This window comes from Oncorhynchus tshawytscha, linkage group LG03 (assembly GCF_018296145.1).
Source record: "Oncorhynchus tshawytscha isolate Ot180627B linkage group LG03, Otsh_v2.0, whole genome shotgun sequence".
NCBI classification, from domain to species: domain Eukaryota; kingdom Metazoa; phylum Chordata; class Actinopteri; order Salmoniformes; family Salmonidae; genus Oncorhynchus; species Oncorhynchus tshawytscha.
The window spans coordinates 43,984,952-44,000,422 of NC_056431.1; the positions used below are offsets into that span (position 1 = coordinate 43,984,952).

The following is a 15,471-nucleotide window of genomic DNA, read 5'->3' on the forward strand; positions in this document are numbered from 1 at the left end:
TTCTTCCGCATACACCAGATGCGGCGGAAATACGTAAACAAACAGGAAGTTCTTGGTGCGTATTTTCCGCGGGCCTTTGACGACAACAGAGATGCAACAGTGTACAGAAATGGCGGGTAAGTAATAGCTACATCAATTACGTTATATAAATTATTTAAATGGACAAAACCTGTTTTATGGTTTGTATTACAAGTTGTATGACAGCTGTGCTTACCTTTTTTTGAGTTTTCGAGGGCGTGGTATGTTGCTGTCACAGGCAATCCAGATGGCAAACAAACAAGCTAGCTAGGTAGCTAACTGTTAGCCATAGCCAGAGGCTCTTGCCCTAGCTAGCCAGCTTGCTGAGTCAGTGATGATGGTGTGGCTATTCACAAGCTAGCCAGATCCTGAATGTAGAACTGCATCGCATATAGAATAATATTTTTGACTGCATGTTAGCAATTGCTTGTAACTAACTGGTGTGCAAATGACGCTAGCAAGCGACTGACTGTTGTGCAATGCTTCACCATGGTGTGTTTATTGTCGCTTCAATAGCTCAATGTTCAATGCAGGTCGATTAACTAGCTAACTATGCAGCGCCAGTGGCTGGCTGGCTAGCAATCTAGCTTCCTTTGTAAACAAGAATAGGGCTGCTATGTATTGTCTTGCTTTACTGCTAACTAGCAAACTTACCACTTGGTGTTCAAATCAGAATGGAGAATGATGTAAATGTAGAAGCCAGAAATTGTTTGTTTTGATCCATAGGGATGAACCCAATGGAGAAGAAGTTGGCAGAATATAAGTGTGACACCAACGAAGCAATCAGCTTAAAACTAGGTTTGTTTCATTCATCTACTTATTTAGCTTTGTGTAATCTTATACTTTTGGTTTAGGATGTTGAGAGAAAGTAGCTACTTTCGCTGGAATTTGTAGTTTGGTAGAATACACTTTGAGTGTTTCATATTAATAATGCAATATTTTATGTTGACTGACTATTGACAACACCCTCCAACTCAAAGAATTAACAACAACTATTTATCTCAGTCCGTTTCGCAGATGATTTGGAGGATGAAAGCACGACATTCCATCCAGAGTACAGCCACCAGCTTTATGGTGATGAGTGAGTATCAAACCTGATTCAACCCTGAGGTCTGTGTGAATGTCATCTGCATGTGATTTCTACATCTGTGTTCTGGTTGCATGACTAAACCGTTAATAACAGTATTGTGTGAATGCTAACTCATTTATTCACTTTTTTTTCTCAGTGAGGTGGCTTTTGGATACAAAGGCCTTCAGATTCAGCTGTACTACAGTGCTGGAAACCTGAGCACCCTCTTCAAAGTGAAATACTCAGCCAGAGTCACAGAAAAGTTTGATTGTGTGGAGGTAAGAGTTGTTTGAAATGATGCCCTTTGTTACTTATGACAAGTGCGGTAACACTGACTCCGTTTACCTAAAAAAGTGCTGTCCTGTCAAACTATAGGCATTCAGAGATGGGGCCCCATCATATTGTGAATGAGGTTTTCTCGACCACATGACTTGACCAGGGAAGACTCTGGGTCTTGGTGATGATAGACTATAGTTTTTCCTGGTCAGGTGACTAACCACCCTCAGTACCCTTCTAGTATCTTCTCTTCTGAAACTTGTCCAGTTTCCCAGCCTGCTTTGTTTTGAGGTGAGCTGTTTTGTGACCTTTTTCGGTGGGTTGCTTTGTGCATGTTTCTGTGGCCTGTTTCTGTGTGTGTGGGGGGGGGGTTGGCTCAGCCATTGATTTGAGTTGTTCTGTGATAGGCTGCAGGAAATGGACTATGTCCTGCTTGGGTGTGTTTCCCATAAGTGCATAAGTGTGTTTTTATCAGGAGGGAGATCACTGAAGAACTTGGTGCATGGAATGAACTCCAACTACAGTTCGGAACCTCTGCCAAAGTCTTCTTGGTCATCAGCTATTCTTTATAAAGTAATGGCCAATAACGCTTCACTGGCTTTACACACAGCATTGATGTAATTGCTGCAGTAACATTGCATTAACACATTGTCATTTAGTCATTGTATGGACTTGGCTGATTTTCATTACTACACAATATCAAGAAGACAATGTTAACTTATATAATTACAGCATTTCTATATTTCTAGGTGGAAAATTTTTAAAAATTGATTTAACAAGTCAGTTAAGGACAAACTGTCACCTAACCCGGATGACCCTGGGCCAATTGTTGTGCCACCCTATGGTACTCCGGACTGTTGTGATACAGCTCGGGATCGAACCAGGGTCTGTAGTGACGCCTCTAGCACTGTGATGCAGTGCCTTAGACTGCTGCGCCACTCGGGAGCCTGTTAGTAGGATAAACTAAATGTTGTGTTCCACTAAAATTGTCAGAATGGGAAGCAATTGCTGAATTGAATGTGAAATGCATTGACAGTAGTAACATTCTATATAAGAAAAGCAGCGGCAATATCCTTTTTTAGACACCGATCAGTTATCAGTGCAAATGTTATTCCTTAACTACTATGGTTAAAAAAGTAGATTTCTTATTTCAGTATTTCCAAAACTGTCTATACTGTTCCAAATACTAAATAGTAGAGGTCGACCGATTAATCGGAATGGCCGATTTAATTAGGGCCGATTTCAAGTTTTCATAACATTCGGAAATCTGTATTTTTGGGCGCCGATTTATTATTATTTTTTTATGACTATTTTATATATACCTTTTATTTAACTAGACAAGTCAGTTAAGAACACATTCTTATTTTCAATGACTGCCTAGGAACGGTAGGTTAACGGCCTTGTTCAGGGGCAGAACGACAGCGTTTCACCTTGTCCGCTCGTGGGATCCAATCTTGCAACCTTACAGTTAACTAGTCCCAATGCTCTAACCACCTGCCTCTCATTGCACTCCACGGGGAGCCTGCCTGTTACGCGAATGCAGTAGAAGCCAAGGTAAGTTGCTAGTTAGCATTAAACTTATTTTATAAAAAAAACAATCAATCATTATCACTAGTTATAACTACAGTTGGTTGATGATATTACTAGTTTATCTAGCGTGTCCTATGTTGCATATAATCAATGCAACGCTGGGGGATGATTTAACAAAAGCGCATTTGCGAAAAAAGCACAATCATTGGACGACTGTACCTAACCATAAACACCAATGCCTTTCTTAAAATCAATACACAGAAGTATATATTTTTAAACCTGCATATTTAGCTAAAATAAATCCAGGTTAGCAGGCAATATTAACCAGGTGAAATTGTGTCATTTCTCTTGTGTTCATTGCACGCAGAGTCAGGGTATATGCAACAGTTTGGGCAGCCTGGCTCATTGCGAACTAATTTGCCAGAATTTTACGTAATTATTACATAACATTGAAGATTTGCAATGTAACAAGAATATTTAGACTTAGGGATACCACCCGTTAGATAAAATACCGAACGGTTCCGTATTTCACTGAAATAATAAAGGTTTTGTTTTCGAAATTATAGTTTCCAGATTCTACCAAATTAAGGAGCAAAGGCTCGTATTTCTGTGTGTTATTATGTTATAATTAAGTCTATGATTTGATAGAGCATTCTGACTGAGCGATGGTAGGCACCAGCAGGCTCGTAAGCATTCATTCAAAAAGCATTTTCTTGCGTTTTGCCAGCAGCTCTTTGCAAGCACAGCGCTGTTTATGACTTCAAGCCTATCAGCTTAATGACTGGTGTAACCGATGTGAAATGGCTAGCTAGTTAGCTGGGTGTGCGCTAATAGCGTTTCAAACGTCACTCGCTCTGAGACTTGGAGTAGTTATTCCCCTTGCTCTGCAAGGGCCACGGCTTTTGTGGAGCGATAGTTTAACGCTGCTTTGAGTGTGGCTGTTGTCGATGTGTTCCTGCTTCGAGCCCAGGTAGGGGCGAAGAGAGGGACGGAAGCTATACTGTTACACTGGCAATACTATAGTGCCTATAAGAACATCCAATAGTCAAAGGTATATGAAATACAAATGGTATAGAGGGAAATAGTCCTATAAATACTATATAAACTACAACTTAAAACCTCTTACCTTGGAATATTGATGTCTCATGTTAAAAGGAACCACCAACTTTCATATGTTCTCATGTTCTGAGCAAGGAACTTAAACGTTAGCATTTTTACATGGCACATATTGCACTTTTACTTCTCCAACACTTTGTTTTTGCATTATTTAAACCAAATTGAACATGTTTCATTATTTATTTGAGGCTAAATTGATTTTTATTGATGTATTATATTAAGTTCAAATAAGTGTAAATTCAGTATTGTTGTAATTGTCATTATTACAAATAAAAATCAGCTGGTTTTTAATCGGTATCGGCTTTTTTTGGTCCGCCAATAATCGGTATCGGCGTTGAAAAATCATAATCGGTCGACCTCTACTAAATAGTACTCGGAAGTAAAAGCATGGCTGAATAATTTCTGATGATAAAGCCAGCGTTGACCCACAAGTGTCCACCTCGTTAAGGGTTTAGTGCAGCTGGTGTGAGGTAGAGTTAGGGAGCAGTAGAGTTCAGGCTGCATCTGAAGTGCTTGTCTGTGAGTGTGTGCTCACTGTGGCTGGGTGTAGTGCAGCTGGTGGGAGTTGGAGAGGATGGGCGCTGTGGGACAGTGTTCAGCATGCAGCTGCTACTCCAATGGAAGACTTGTCAGTGATCACCTTAACCCTAAACCAGCCAAATGCTATAATGATGGACTCCACACAGTCAAAAAAAAAATTGTTCTCAGTCATTCTTTCATACTGGGCATCAATAGTGAAAATCTGGAGAGAAAAATAAATCAGTTGGTGTCTGTTAGCCTAGGTGTAAAATGTATAGATAACACGTACAAATGTCTGGTCAGGATTTTTATTGCCATATGTAGATTGTTTGAGGCTGACGCCATTGGCAATGATTATTTTGAGTGGAAAAGAATACAACAAAAGGTAATTTGTTAGATCTACAACTTTTCTCAAAGCTCCAACCTAAGCAGAAAGCGAGGGGGAAAAAAACTTTTTAAAGTTAGTTAGCAAAATAGTTCCTCTCTGGCCCCCGGGTGTGATCTAATTGAATGTATTTCCTGTTTAGCGACATGTAATACGGGTGTCGCTGAAGTCCAAGAATTGTAAAAAAAAATATATATATATATACATACATACATACATACATACATACATACATACATACATACATACAGTGGGGCAAAAAAGTATTGTCAGCCACCAATTGTGCAAGTTCTCCCACTTAAAAATATGAGAGAGGCCTGTAATTTTCATCATAGGTACACTTCAACTATGACAGACAAAATGAGAGAAAAAAATCCAGAAAATCACATTGTAGGATTTTTAATGAATTTGATCAATAACAGAAGTTAATCTCAATACTTTGTTATATACCCTTTGTTGGCAATGACTGAGGTCAAACATTTTCTGTAAGTCTTCACAAGGTTTTCACACACATTTTGGCCCATTCCTCCATGCAGATCTCCTCTAGAGCAGGGATGTTTTGGGGCTGTTGCTGGGCAACACAGATTTTCAACTCCCTCCAAAGATGTTCTATGGGGTTGAGATCTGGAGACTGGCTAGGCCACTCCAGGACCTTGAAATGCTTCTTACGAAGCCATTCCTTCATTGCCCGGGCGGTGTGTTTGGGATCATTGTCATGCTGAAAGACCCAGCCACGTTTCATCTTCAATGCCCTTGCTGATGGAAGGAGGTTTTCACTCAAAATCTCACGGTACATGGCCCCATTCATTCTTTCCTTTACACGTATCAGTCGTCCTGGTCCCTTTGCAGAATAACAGCCCCAAAGCATGATGTTTCCACCCCCATTCTTCACAGTAGGTATGGTGTTCTTTGGGTGCAACTCAGCATTCTTTGTCCTCCAAACATGACGAGTTGAGTTTTTACCAAAAAGTTCTATTTTGGTTTCATCTGATCATATGACATTCTCCCAATCTTCTTCTGGATCATCCAAATGCCCTCTAGCAAACTTCAGTCGGGCCTGGACATGTACTGGCATAAGCAGGGGGACACGTCTGGCACTGCAGGATTTGAGTCCCTGGCGGCATAGTGTGTTACTGATGGTAGGCTTTGTTACTTTGGTCCCAGCTCTCTGCAGGTCATTCACTAGGTCCCCCCGTGTGGTTCTGGGATTTTTGCTCACCGTTCTTGTGATCATTTTGACCCCATGGGGTGAGATCTTTCCCAGCCTGGTGCAGGTCTACAATTTTGTTTCTGGTGTCCTTTGACAGCTCTTTGGTCTTGGCCATTGTGGAGTTTGGAGTGTGACTGTTTGAGGTTGTGGACAGGTGTCTTTTATACTGATAAGTTCAAACAGGTGCCATTAATACAGGTAATGAGTGGAGGACAGAGGAGCCTCTTAAAGAAGAAGTTACAGGTCTGTAAGAGCCAGAAATCTTGCTTGTTTGTAGGTGACCAAATACTTATTTTCCACCATAATATGCAAATAAATTCATAAAAAATCCTACAATGTGATTTTCTGGATTTTTTTTCTCATTTTGTCTGTCATAGTTGAAGTGTACCCATGATGAAAGTTACAGGCCTCTATCATCGTTTTAAGTGGGAGAACTTGCACAATTGGTGGCTGACTAAATACTTTTTTGCCCCACTGTATTATAGAACACTAAATCAGATCACGTCATCAGCCTTTTTACCTCCAACATGTTGACTACTCTAAATAAGATGTGTACACATGGTCAATTATATCCCGACGATAAAAGGCTTTCAGATTAAACAAAATGTTCTAAAGGTGCATTGTTGCGTCATCTATACCAAACTATGGCTTCTTTTATGCAGGATTGTGCAATTTAATATCTAGTATATAGGAGAGAGCCTTGGACAATATGACTTGTTTGTCCATGGTCAGCTCCTTGTTCTTCAGAAATGCAGTTGAACAATTACAATGGTGAAGTGGCATTCAGCTGCAGGTGCATTACTTCCAGTTGGATATTAGCTGATGTCTGAAAGGAGAGGAATTAGCACTGTGTTCTATTTGCCTTTTGTAGTGCATTTTTTTCTGGCCTTCTTAATTTCCCTGTTTTCAATGGCGAGCAGCACGGGTCTCTCTACAGAAGTAATACCCATCATGTATGTAAATGGTGTGAAAGGGCTGCTTAGCAAGTTAATACAAGGTGTCCTCGTGTCAATCCTTGTGGAAATGGATACAATGCAAACATCACAGCTGAACCAAGCACACATTCTAGTGAGTAAAAAGTCCAGGGGGAGGGGCCCTTTGTCTGCCAGGCTCTTTGAAACGTGGGGGCAAATTCATTTGATTGAGTTCGCCAGGGTTAGAGGAAAGGCCTCTATTATGGATGCCCAAGGCTTTTTTAAGTTGAGATCAATTCATTAAATTTTATTGCCCAGTGAGAAGCAGAAATGCGTTTATTGTGGGGACTTCATCAAATATTCATGGTTTAACATAAGTAGTAAATTTATTCAATTAAGTGCTCTTTCACCAAGGGGGGGGGGGTCCTTGTCTGCTCAGCCGACAGTCTTAATTGCCTAATGGTTCTCCTTTTGTGGCACAAAATATGTATTCTTCCACTTTAATTCCTTGTGTTCCCTGTCAATCAGGGCTGGAGTATAGCCTAATTACAGAACAATAGGACCTTTTTTTTTTGGTCTTGTTAGTGATTACATATGGAAGAGGAAAATGGAAAAATGTCCACACACTTCCTGATTATTGTCTAGTCTATAGTATAGTTGGTAAAAATAAAAACTTGTAATAAAGACCTTGGCCATTTTTTGTTATCGATATGATGACACTATATCAAAGAACAAACACATTGTACTCTGGGGAAATGACTGTTAGAAAGACCTATGCTAAATGTTGAAGAAATGGGGTTATTTCAAATGTATGTTGGAAGGTGATAAGATTGTAAATGACCTCCCTAGCAAAAACGTATCTTGTTGGTAATCACACTTTTCAACAGAAATGGAACAATGCATATAAAATACCAGGCTGCTTTTCCGTGTACAAGATGCTGTGAGTTTGTGTTCTACTAAACCCTCTTTCTTTCCTTCCTGCAGCCTGATGATGTTGAAGGGAAGATCCGGGAGATCATCCCCGCTGGGTTCAGCTGCAACACGGACGACTTCACCTCATTGTTGGAGAAGGAGACCAACTTCAAACCCTTCGGCACCCTGCTTCACACATACAACGTCCACAATGTGGAGGAAGGAGAAGACTTTACCTACCAGATTCACAAGGTTCACATGCTAGTCCTTGCTCTTACAATATACAAAAACATTAGCTTCTTGTACAGGCCAACAGATGTTAGTGCTTTCCATGCCTACTGTACGACTTGCAGATTATTTCAGTGTAAGAAGGTGATCTGCTTATTTATCATGACTTTGATTGTCCTTGCACCTTCTCCATGTGTTGTGTTCCCTAGGTGGACTTGTCGTGCCCGGGATTCCGAGAGTACCACAAGCGCCTGCAGACCTTCCTCATGTGGTTCATTGAGACGGCCAGCTTCATCGACGTGGACGACGATCGCTGGGACTTCTTTCTCGTGTGAGTCTCCGCCCTCCTTAGCCAATGTCACTTTCCCCTGAATCCTTCGTTGTCTCATTGAGAAACAATGGGCTCCTTTTTGAGGTGCTCACCACCAATTTATCCGACCAGTTTGATTTATATTTTCCCTGGCCATTTGAGAATTCTTGATGTAAAATGTTTTGGGGCAAGAGCTGAATTGAACACTGCTGTCTTTTGAAACACTGAATGACATCTAAAACAGTAAAAAGAGCCCCTGCCAGTGTTTTCTTTAGCCAACCAACTATTAAGAGTGACAATGGGCAAATGGACTGAAATGATGTGGAGGGCCTCGATTTCCCCCGTCTAGCCCCATCTCCTCTTCTAAATTGCAGTCCTCCAATTAAGTGCATAATGTATTCCGGTTGCAGCAGGTGTACGGCTCAGGACGGCCTGGCTGCTCCAGCATGTGGACACTGAAAAAGGGCACCCGGAGAATGGAGAGTAGAAAATGGCCGCGGCCTGGGAGAGTGCCTGGAATTGACCCGCTTGTCTTTGTGTTTTATCTGCAGATTTGAGAAGTACAATAAGGATGGGGAGACGCTCTTCGCAACTGTTGGCTACATGACAGTTTATAATTACTATGTGTATCCAGACAAAACCCGACCACGTGTGAGGTAATTGCTAGGGGTGCACGTGCCTTCCCATTCTTTTGTACCAAAAACCAGAGGAAAATTATACATTTCGGTCTCCCTTGTCCTACAAAAATTCCCAAATTACTGGCTTATGTATCCAACCAAATGATCAGTGTCTTGGGGGGGGAGCTTTTGGCTGTAAATAAGCATTTGGATTGATGGACATGATAACAATTTGTTACGTTTCTTATAATCAAGTGAAAAATTGCTCCCTCAATTTTCGCTTAATTAGTACATCATTCTGTCAAGTGTTTTTTTTTTTTCTTTTTTTTTCAGTCTTTAACATTGGTCATGTTTCAATTTTAATCACGTTTACAAGGATTCCCCGTGTGTATGAAGTGAAAGAGGGTTAGGTTTGCGAGGTCTGTGAAGCTGTTCTTTCATGTCTTTGTGTATGTTGACCTGGTGTCCTTCTGAACAGCCAAATGCTGATCCTGCCGCCGTTCCAAGGAGAGGGTCATGGAGCCCAGCTGCTGGAGGCAGTGCACATGTTCTACTGCAATCTGCACAAAGTACAGGACATTACAGGTGTGTGTGTGTTAACCTAATTGTGTTACTTACATTATCTTATGTTTCAATTTGGGGAGGAGGCTATGTGCTAGAGTTTCACACATACAATTACATGCATGTATTTGCATAGTATAAAATACAAAGCAGTTGCACACCAATATGCTGAACAAAAATATAAACTCCACAATTTCAAAGATTTGACTGAATTATTTTAGGCCCTAATCTATGGATTTCATATGACTGGGAATTGAGATATGCACCTGATCAAATATATACACCCCCCCAAAAAGGGGGCCTCACAATGGGCCTCAGGATCTCATCGCGGTGTTTCTGTGCATTCAAATTGCTATCTATAAAATGCAAATGTGTTCGTTGTCTGTCGTTTATGCCATAAACCCACCGTCACCATGGGGCACTCTGTTCACAACGTTGACATCAGCACACCGCTGGCCCCAGTGGTCTGCGGTTGTGAGGGTGGTTGAACGTACTGCCAAATTCTCTAAAACAACATTGGAAGTGGCTTATGGTAGAGAAACTAACATTCAATTATATGGCAACACCTCTGGTGGACATTCCTGCCGTCAGCATGCCAATTGCACGCTCCCTCAACTTGAGACATCTGTGGCATTGTGTTGTGTGACACAATTGCATTTTTTTGTGCAATGATCATGCTGTTTAATCGACTTCTTGATATGCCACACCTGTCAGGTGGATGGATTATCTTGGCAAATAAGAAATGCTCACTAACAGGCATGTAAACACATTTGTACACAATTTGAGAGAAATAAGCTTTTTAAGTGTATGGTGAATTTCTGGGATCTTTTATTTCAGCTCATGAAACATGGGACCAACACTTTACATGTTGTGTTTTTGTTTAGTGTAGTTGCTTTGCATAGGCAAATGAAATTAATAACAGAAGCACCTCAGCTCCCCTGTCCAGAGGAGCACCCTGATTATTATTGTCTATTTTTCCCTCCTATTTTGAATGGGGACATGGAGGGATGACAACTGCTAGAAGGAGGTCTTGTTCCATGTGGCTTTAAATCCTTTCCATGTTGCTCTGCACTGAATTCTTTCAACAACAAAAAACAGCGGAAGCTGGATATATGTACATTTGAGCAGGTTTAGCAGTACTGGGCTTGTTACATGCTGCCACAATCATAGTCTGACAATGGTGTAATTATTTGACTGTGTCAGGAGTCAGTGGGACTTGAATATAAGCCCGTATTAAAAACTAGCCTTAGATGTGCGGTAATGTGAACCGTTTAAAAATGTATATATTGAATGTACCTAACATTTTGATGTAATTGTATGTGATATACACTGAACTGAAATATTAATGCAATGTGTGTGTTAAATGGAATCCCAAGCTTGTTTAATTATCGTCTTGTTCTCTTCAGCTGAAGACCCCTCAGAGAACTATGTGAAGCTGAGAGACTACGTTCTGGTCAAGCTTTGCCAAACACTGCCATCATTCTCCACAGACAAGCTTCCCTTGGGCTTCAGTGACGACATGGCCACAGAGGCCAGGGAGAAATTTAAGATCAACAAGGTCAACAGCAACTTCATCCACAGAGCCCAGAGGAGGATATGTTTGATTACTGCACTTTCTGAGGATAATAAGGCTTTTTTTAAACTTTCACAAACCCATTAATGGACAAATTCAGTCATTAACCCATGGCTCTCCAGTCCTAGAGGGGATAATGTACCATTCCATTTAAACCAGTGGGCACTCACTTCAAAAGTGGCCCCTGCTTGACTTCTCTTACTGCACCTAGTCCCAATTTATATTACTAGTTTCCTGTGTCCCTCTTGCATGTAGATGATTATCACAGCTTTCTACCCATGATGTGGAAAGACCAAATGCTTGTTTCTAACTCTGCCTCGGCTCTTGTGTGAAGCTCCAGGCACTGTTGTTGTACCAGGAGGACCTTAATATCTCTACTAAGGAATGGTTCAGTCTTTTCTAGATGATGAGGAGACTGACTACGGTTTCTTTTTAAAGGCAATAATAGCCCTGTCCTGTTTTTGCGCCTACAGAAACACGCACGACGAGTGTACGAAATCCTGCGTCTGAGGGTGACAGACATGAGCGATGAGACGAAAGCAAGGGATTACCGTCTGGAGGTCAAAAAGAGGCTATTTGCCCCTACCAAGGTACGTTTTTATAAGAGAGGGCCGCAGCTTCTCCAGTGAAATGCATTCCCTCCAGGAGTGTCCGCCTTGTGCTTTAGTTTCTAGTCCAATGGAGTTAGCATTACACTGTACAGACAACCTGCTAACGGCTGTGTAATTCCCTGTGGGCTTCATCAGTGGTTAATGGCTGTTAGTCACACTATTTAACCAGGATCAATCAAGTTGATTTGATAATTGATTATACAGTGCTTCTCCAAGTGCTTAGTGTTTGACAACTTATGACTTTACATACATGGTTTCAGAAAGGGCGGAGAACGAGGCCAAGAATATGACGTGCACTTTATCCGCTTAGAGCTACTTCGGCTGTCTTTAGACGGGCACCCCAATTATTTTTGTTTTGAATTAATTGGTCTTATAACCAATCAGATCGGCTTTGTAAAAGATCTGATGTGAAATGTTCTAATGTGATTGGTCAAAACACTAATTAGTGGGAAAAGTTCAGAATTGGACTGCCTGTCAAGATGTAGTCTTGTTACTTATGTTGCGTGACTTTATCCAGAATCAGGAGAACGATTATTCCCCAGTTGCAGGAAAATGTCTGGAGTACCAAAAGCTTATTATAGGATATACAATGGAGCACGGCAGGCGTCCATGGTAGTGTTACCCCAGGATTCAGTTCCATTCAGGGCAGTTTCATTATGCAGGATTTGCATGTCATTGAGGGGGGTAATTTAGGTGGAAGTAGGTTGCTGACATCACACATTCAAGCAGTTAGAGAAGCTGCTTGCCAAATGGCACACGTTTCATATCAGCACTGTTACTGTGCTTTTGAAATCTGATTTTAAACAAACTGCAACTCATTTTGTATTGACAGGCTAACATTGATAATATAATATTATAATATTATGCATGTTCCATGACCTGTAGTTGTTGAGTGTCTTATTGAAACCCAGCATAGCGACCGTTAGAAGATTGCTGTCAGCAGTGTAACCGCACATTTTTTGGCAAAAGGCCAACAAGGAAGAAAGTGTGGCGGAAAAAGGAAGTAGAAATTCCTTTGTAGACTCTGGAGTGGAGAGATCTGGTGGCCAGATGCAGCAGGCAGTTCCTGTGGAGGTTTGGTTTGTAGCGAGCCCATCTCTCATTGAATGTGTGGAGGGTTACACGTTTCTGCTCACCTCTGCTTCTCTTATCCCCCATTCCCCAGAGAGAGAGGGTGTGTGCCCGCCCGTGTGTGAACACATGCTTCTTTTTAGCATTGTCCCCAAAATACACAAGTGAGGAATCTTGGTCCATGTCCAGAATCTGTCAGCACTCATGCAGACTTGATTACAGAATCATTTTCCTCCCTCCCCTCTGACTATTTGGCTTTAAGATGCTGAGATGCTGTCAGGTCTGCAAAATGAGGACCCACAGGAGGAATAATACTCAATATAAACTTGCTCTTGTCTGTTAAATGTGCATTATGTAAGATAAGCTGCTGCTAACTGCATCACACTTCTAAAATACACCCCTCTTAACAGAAGCATTTGCATAATACCATATAGCATTTAATAGCCTCAAAAAATAAAAAAAAACATGGTTAACACAAGCAAATTATACAAAGGCTTGAGTGAGGGGGGGGGCAATGGATTTCAAACACAGGATGTGCATTAACTGGTGGATTTTTTTGTTGTTGTTGTGTGTGTACTTAGAAGAACCAGCGGGAGATGACCAAGATGATGAAGTGTCTGCGGCCAGAGGAGCTGGCATCCCACATCAGTCAGATGGACACGGCGCTTCAGCAGGAGGAGCTGGAGAAGAGCTACCAGGAACTGCTGGCCGAGTACAGGAGAGTCATCGAGAGGCTAGCACAGGCCTGATCCAGGGGGCCTAATGTCAGCCTGCCTACCCACTGTAACACAACCCCCCCCACCCTGGCCCCTTCTCCTACCCTTCCTCCTTTCCACTGGTGGTCCTAGATGTACAGTAGAGGTGGAGCTGTGCGGTGCAGCTGGTTGGCTGCCTGGGGAAGGCCCACTCTGTGTCCCATGTGTGTAATCACGCTGTGTGAGCTTTAGTGATTTGGCAATCATTCACAGGTGATAGGAACACCATCCGTACGGTCTGGCTGGGCAGAACATGCCTCCTTTTCATATAGAGAATAAGGGAGAAAGGTTTTTTTTTTTTTTCAATATCTGTCTAGCTTTTTCCTGAAGACATGTTGGTTTTGAAGCACTTCATACTGAAATAAATGTTTTTTTTGTACATTGATCAAACTGATTTGTCCTCTTTATTGACTCTATTCTAAAGTGTAATTTCAGATTCACATGTTTTATAGTTGTTGGGGTAATGTATTACATGCAATAATTATTGCTCTGTGATCAGTTTCCCGGTAGCTACTATTGTACTGTTAAAATAATTAATGTTGAGAAGAATGTGTAAACTACAGTATTCTATTTAATGCCCTCCTACTGTTAACTGTGTCCTGATTGTACCAGAAATTCTACTTTTAAGCACAGTGGATTTCAACTGGACTGAATATGCATTTATACAATATCAGTTACTCTATTTAGTCTAATCAATTTACAGATGTAATTTTGTTCAGGCACCCTCTTGTGGCTAATGCAACTTCTGATTGCCCTTTATGCTGAGTGTTGGTCTAATGAGCGTTATGGTTTTCAATTTAAAACCTCTTTGCCTCTGCATTGCCCACTTGTCCAAAGCGCTGTGATGAATAGCCATCTATGCATACTTTCACACATTGTTGCTGAATCAAGGTCTCCAGGTTCATTTTCCTTTTTTTTTCTCCACTTCAGTTGTAGGAAGTAAAACCTTGTAATACTTGACCAGCTCTGATTTAAATTGATCCACTCGTGGCCACCAGGGGTGTCATTTCACTATTGGAGACCAGAGCATATATTTTCCTGTAATGTACAAAATACAGTGTACAAAATATTAAGAACACCTTCCTAGAATGGACTCTACAAGGTGTCAAATGTTCCACAGGGATACTGGCACATGTTGACTCCAATGCGTCCCATAGTTGTCAAGTTGGCTTGATGTTCTTTGGGTGGTGGATCATTCTTGATACACCCGGGGAAACTATAGTGTGTGAAACCCAGCAACGTTGCAGTTAACACAAACCGATGCGCCTGGCACCTACTACCATACCCTGTTCAAAGGCACTTCAATCTTTTGTCTTGCCCATTCACCCTCTGAATGGCACACATACACTAACCCTGTCTCAAGTCTAAAAGGTCCTCCTTTTAACCTATCTTTCAACTATACTGGTTAAAGTGGATTTAACAGGTGACAATAAGGGATCGTAGCTTTCACCTGGTCAGTGTCATGGAAAGAGGTGTTTAATGTTTTTTTATAATTAGTATATAGCTACAGTAGATGCTGAGCTGACGGGTAAGATAGGTTTTTGGGCTTCATTGTATTGGGAATAGTGGTTGCTGTCATCTGAGTTCTGACTTAGTGTTGGGACCTGGCTGGATAGGGCTCCATGCTGTTGGACAGTTTACAGGCCTCAGTGATGTCAGAGTGAGGGGCTGTGGTACTGGAACCCTGTGCCACCTTCCAGACCAGACCACACAGAAGCAGCACAATTATTCCCCTAGAGCTCTGCCATGCAAATCAGAGGGAGAAAGGCCAGTGTCCCGGCAAGATAGATAGTGGG

General features: G+C 41.5%; 1 protein-coding gene across 1 annotated transcript; it reads left to right on the forward strand.

The window, feature by feature from the left end:
• hat1 (histone acetyltransferase 1) lies at positions 1–14,060 on the forward strand. The gene is made up of 11 exons (XM_024405181.2): positions 1–116; positions 745–816; positions 1,024–1,099; positions 1,245–1,365; positions 8,022–8,201; positions 8,387–8,508; positions 9,039–9,143; positions 9,583–9,689; positions 11,072–11,223; positions 11,712–11,828; positions 13,502–14,060. Exons 1-11 carry the CDS (start codon positions 92–94, stop codon positions 13,667–13,669), a joined length of 1,245 nt encoding a protein of 414 aa, XP_024260949.1. The 5' UTR covers positions 1–91; the 3' UTR covers positions 13,670–14,060.
• Positions 14,061–15,471: the final 1,411 nt, after the last annotated feature.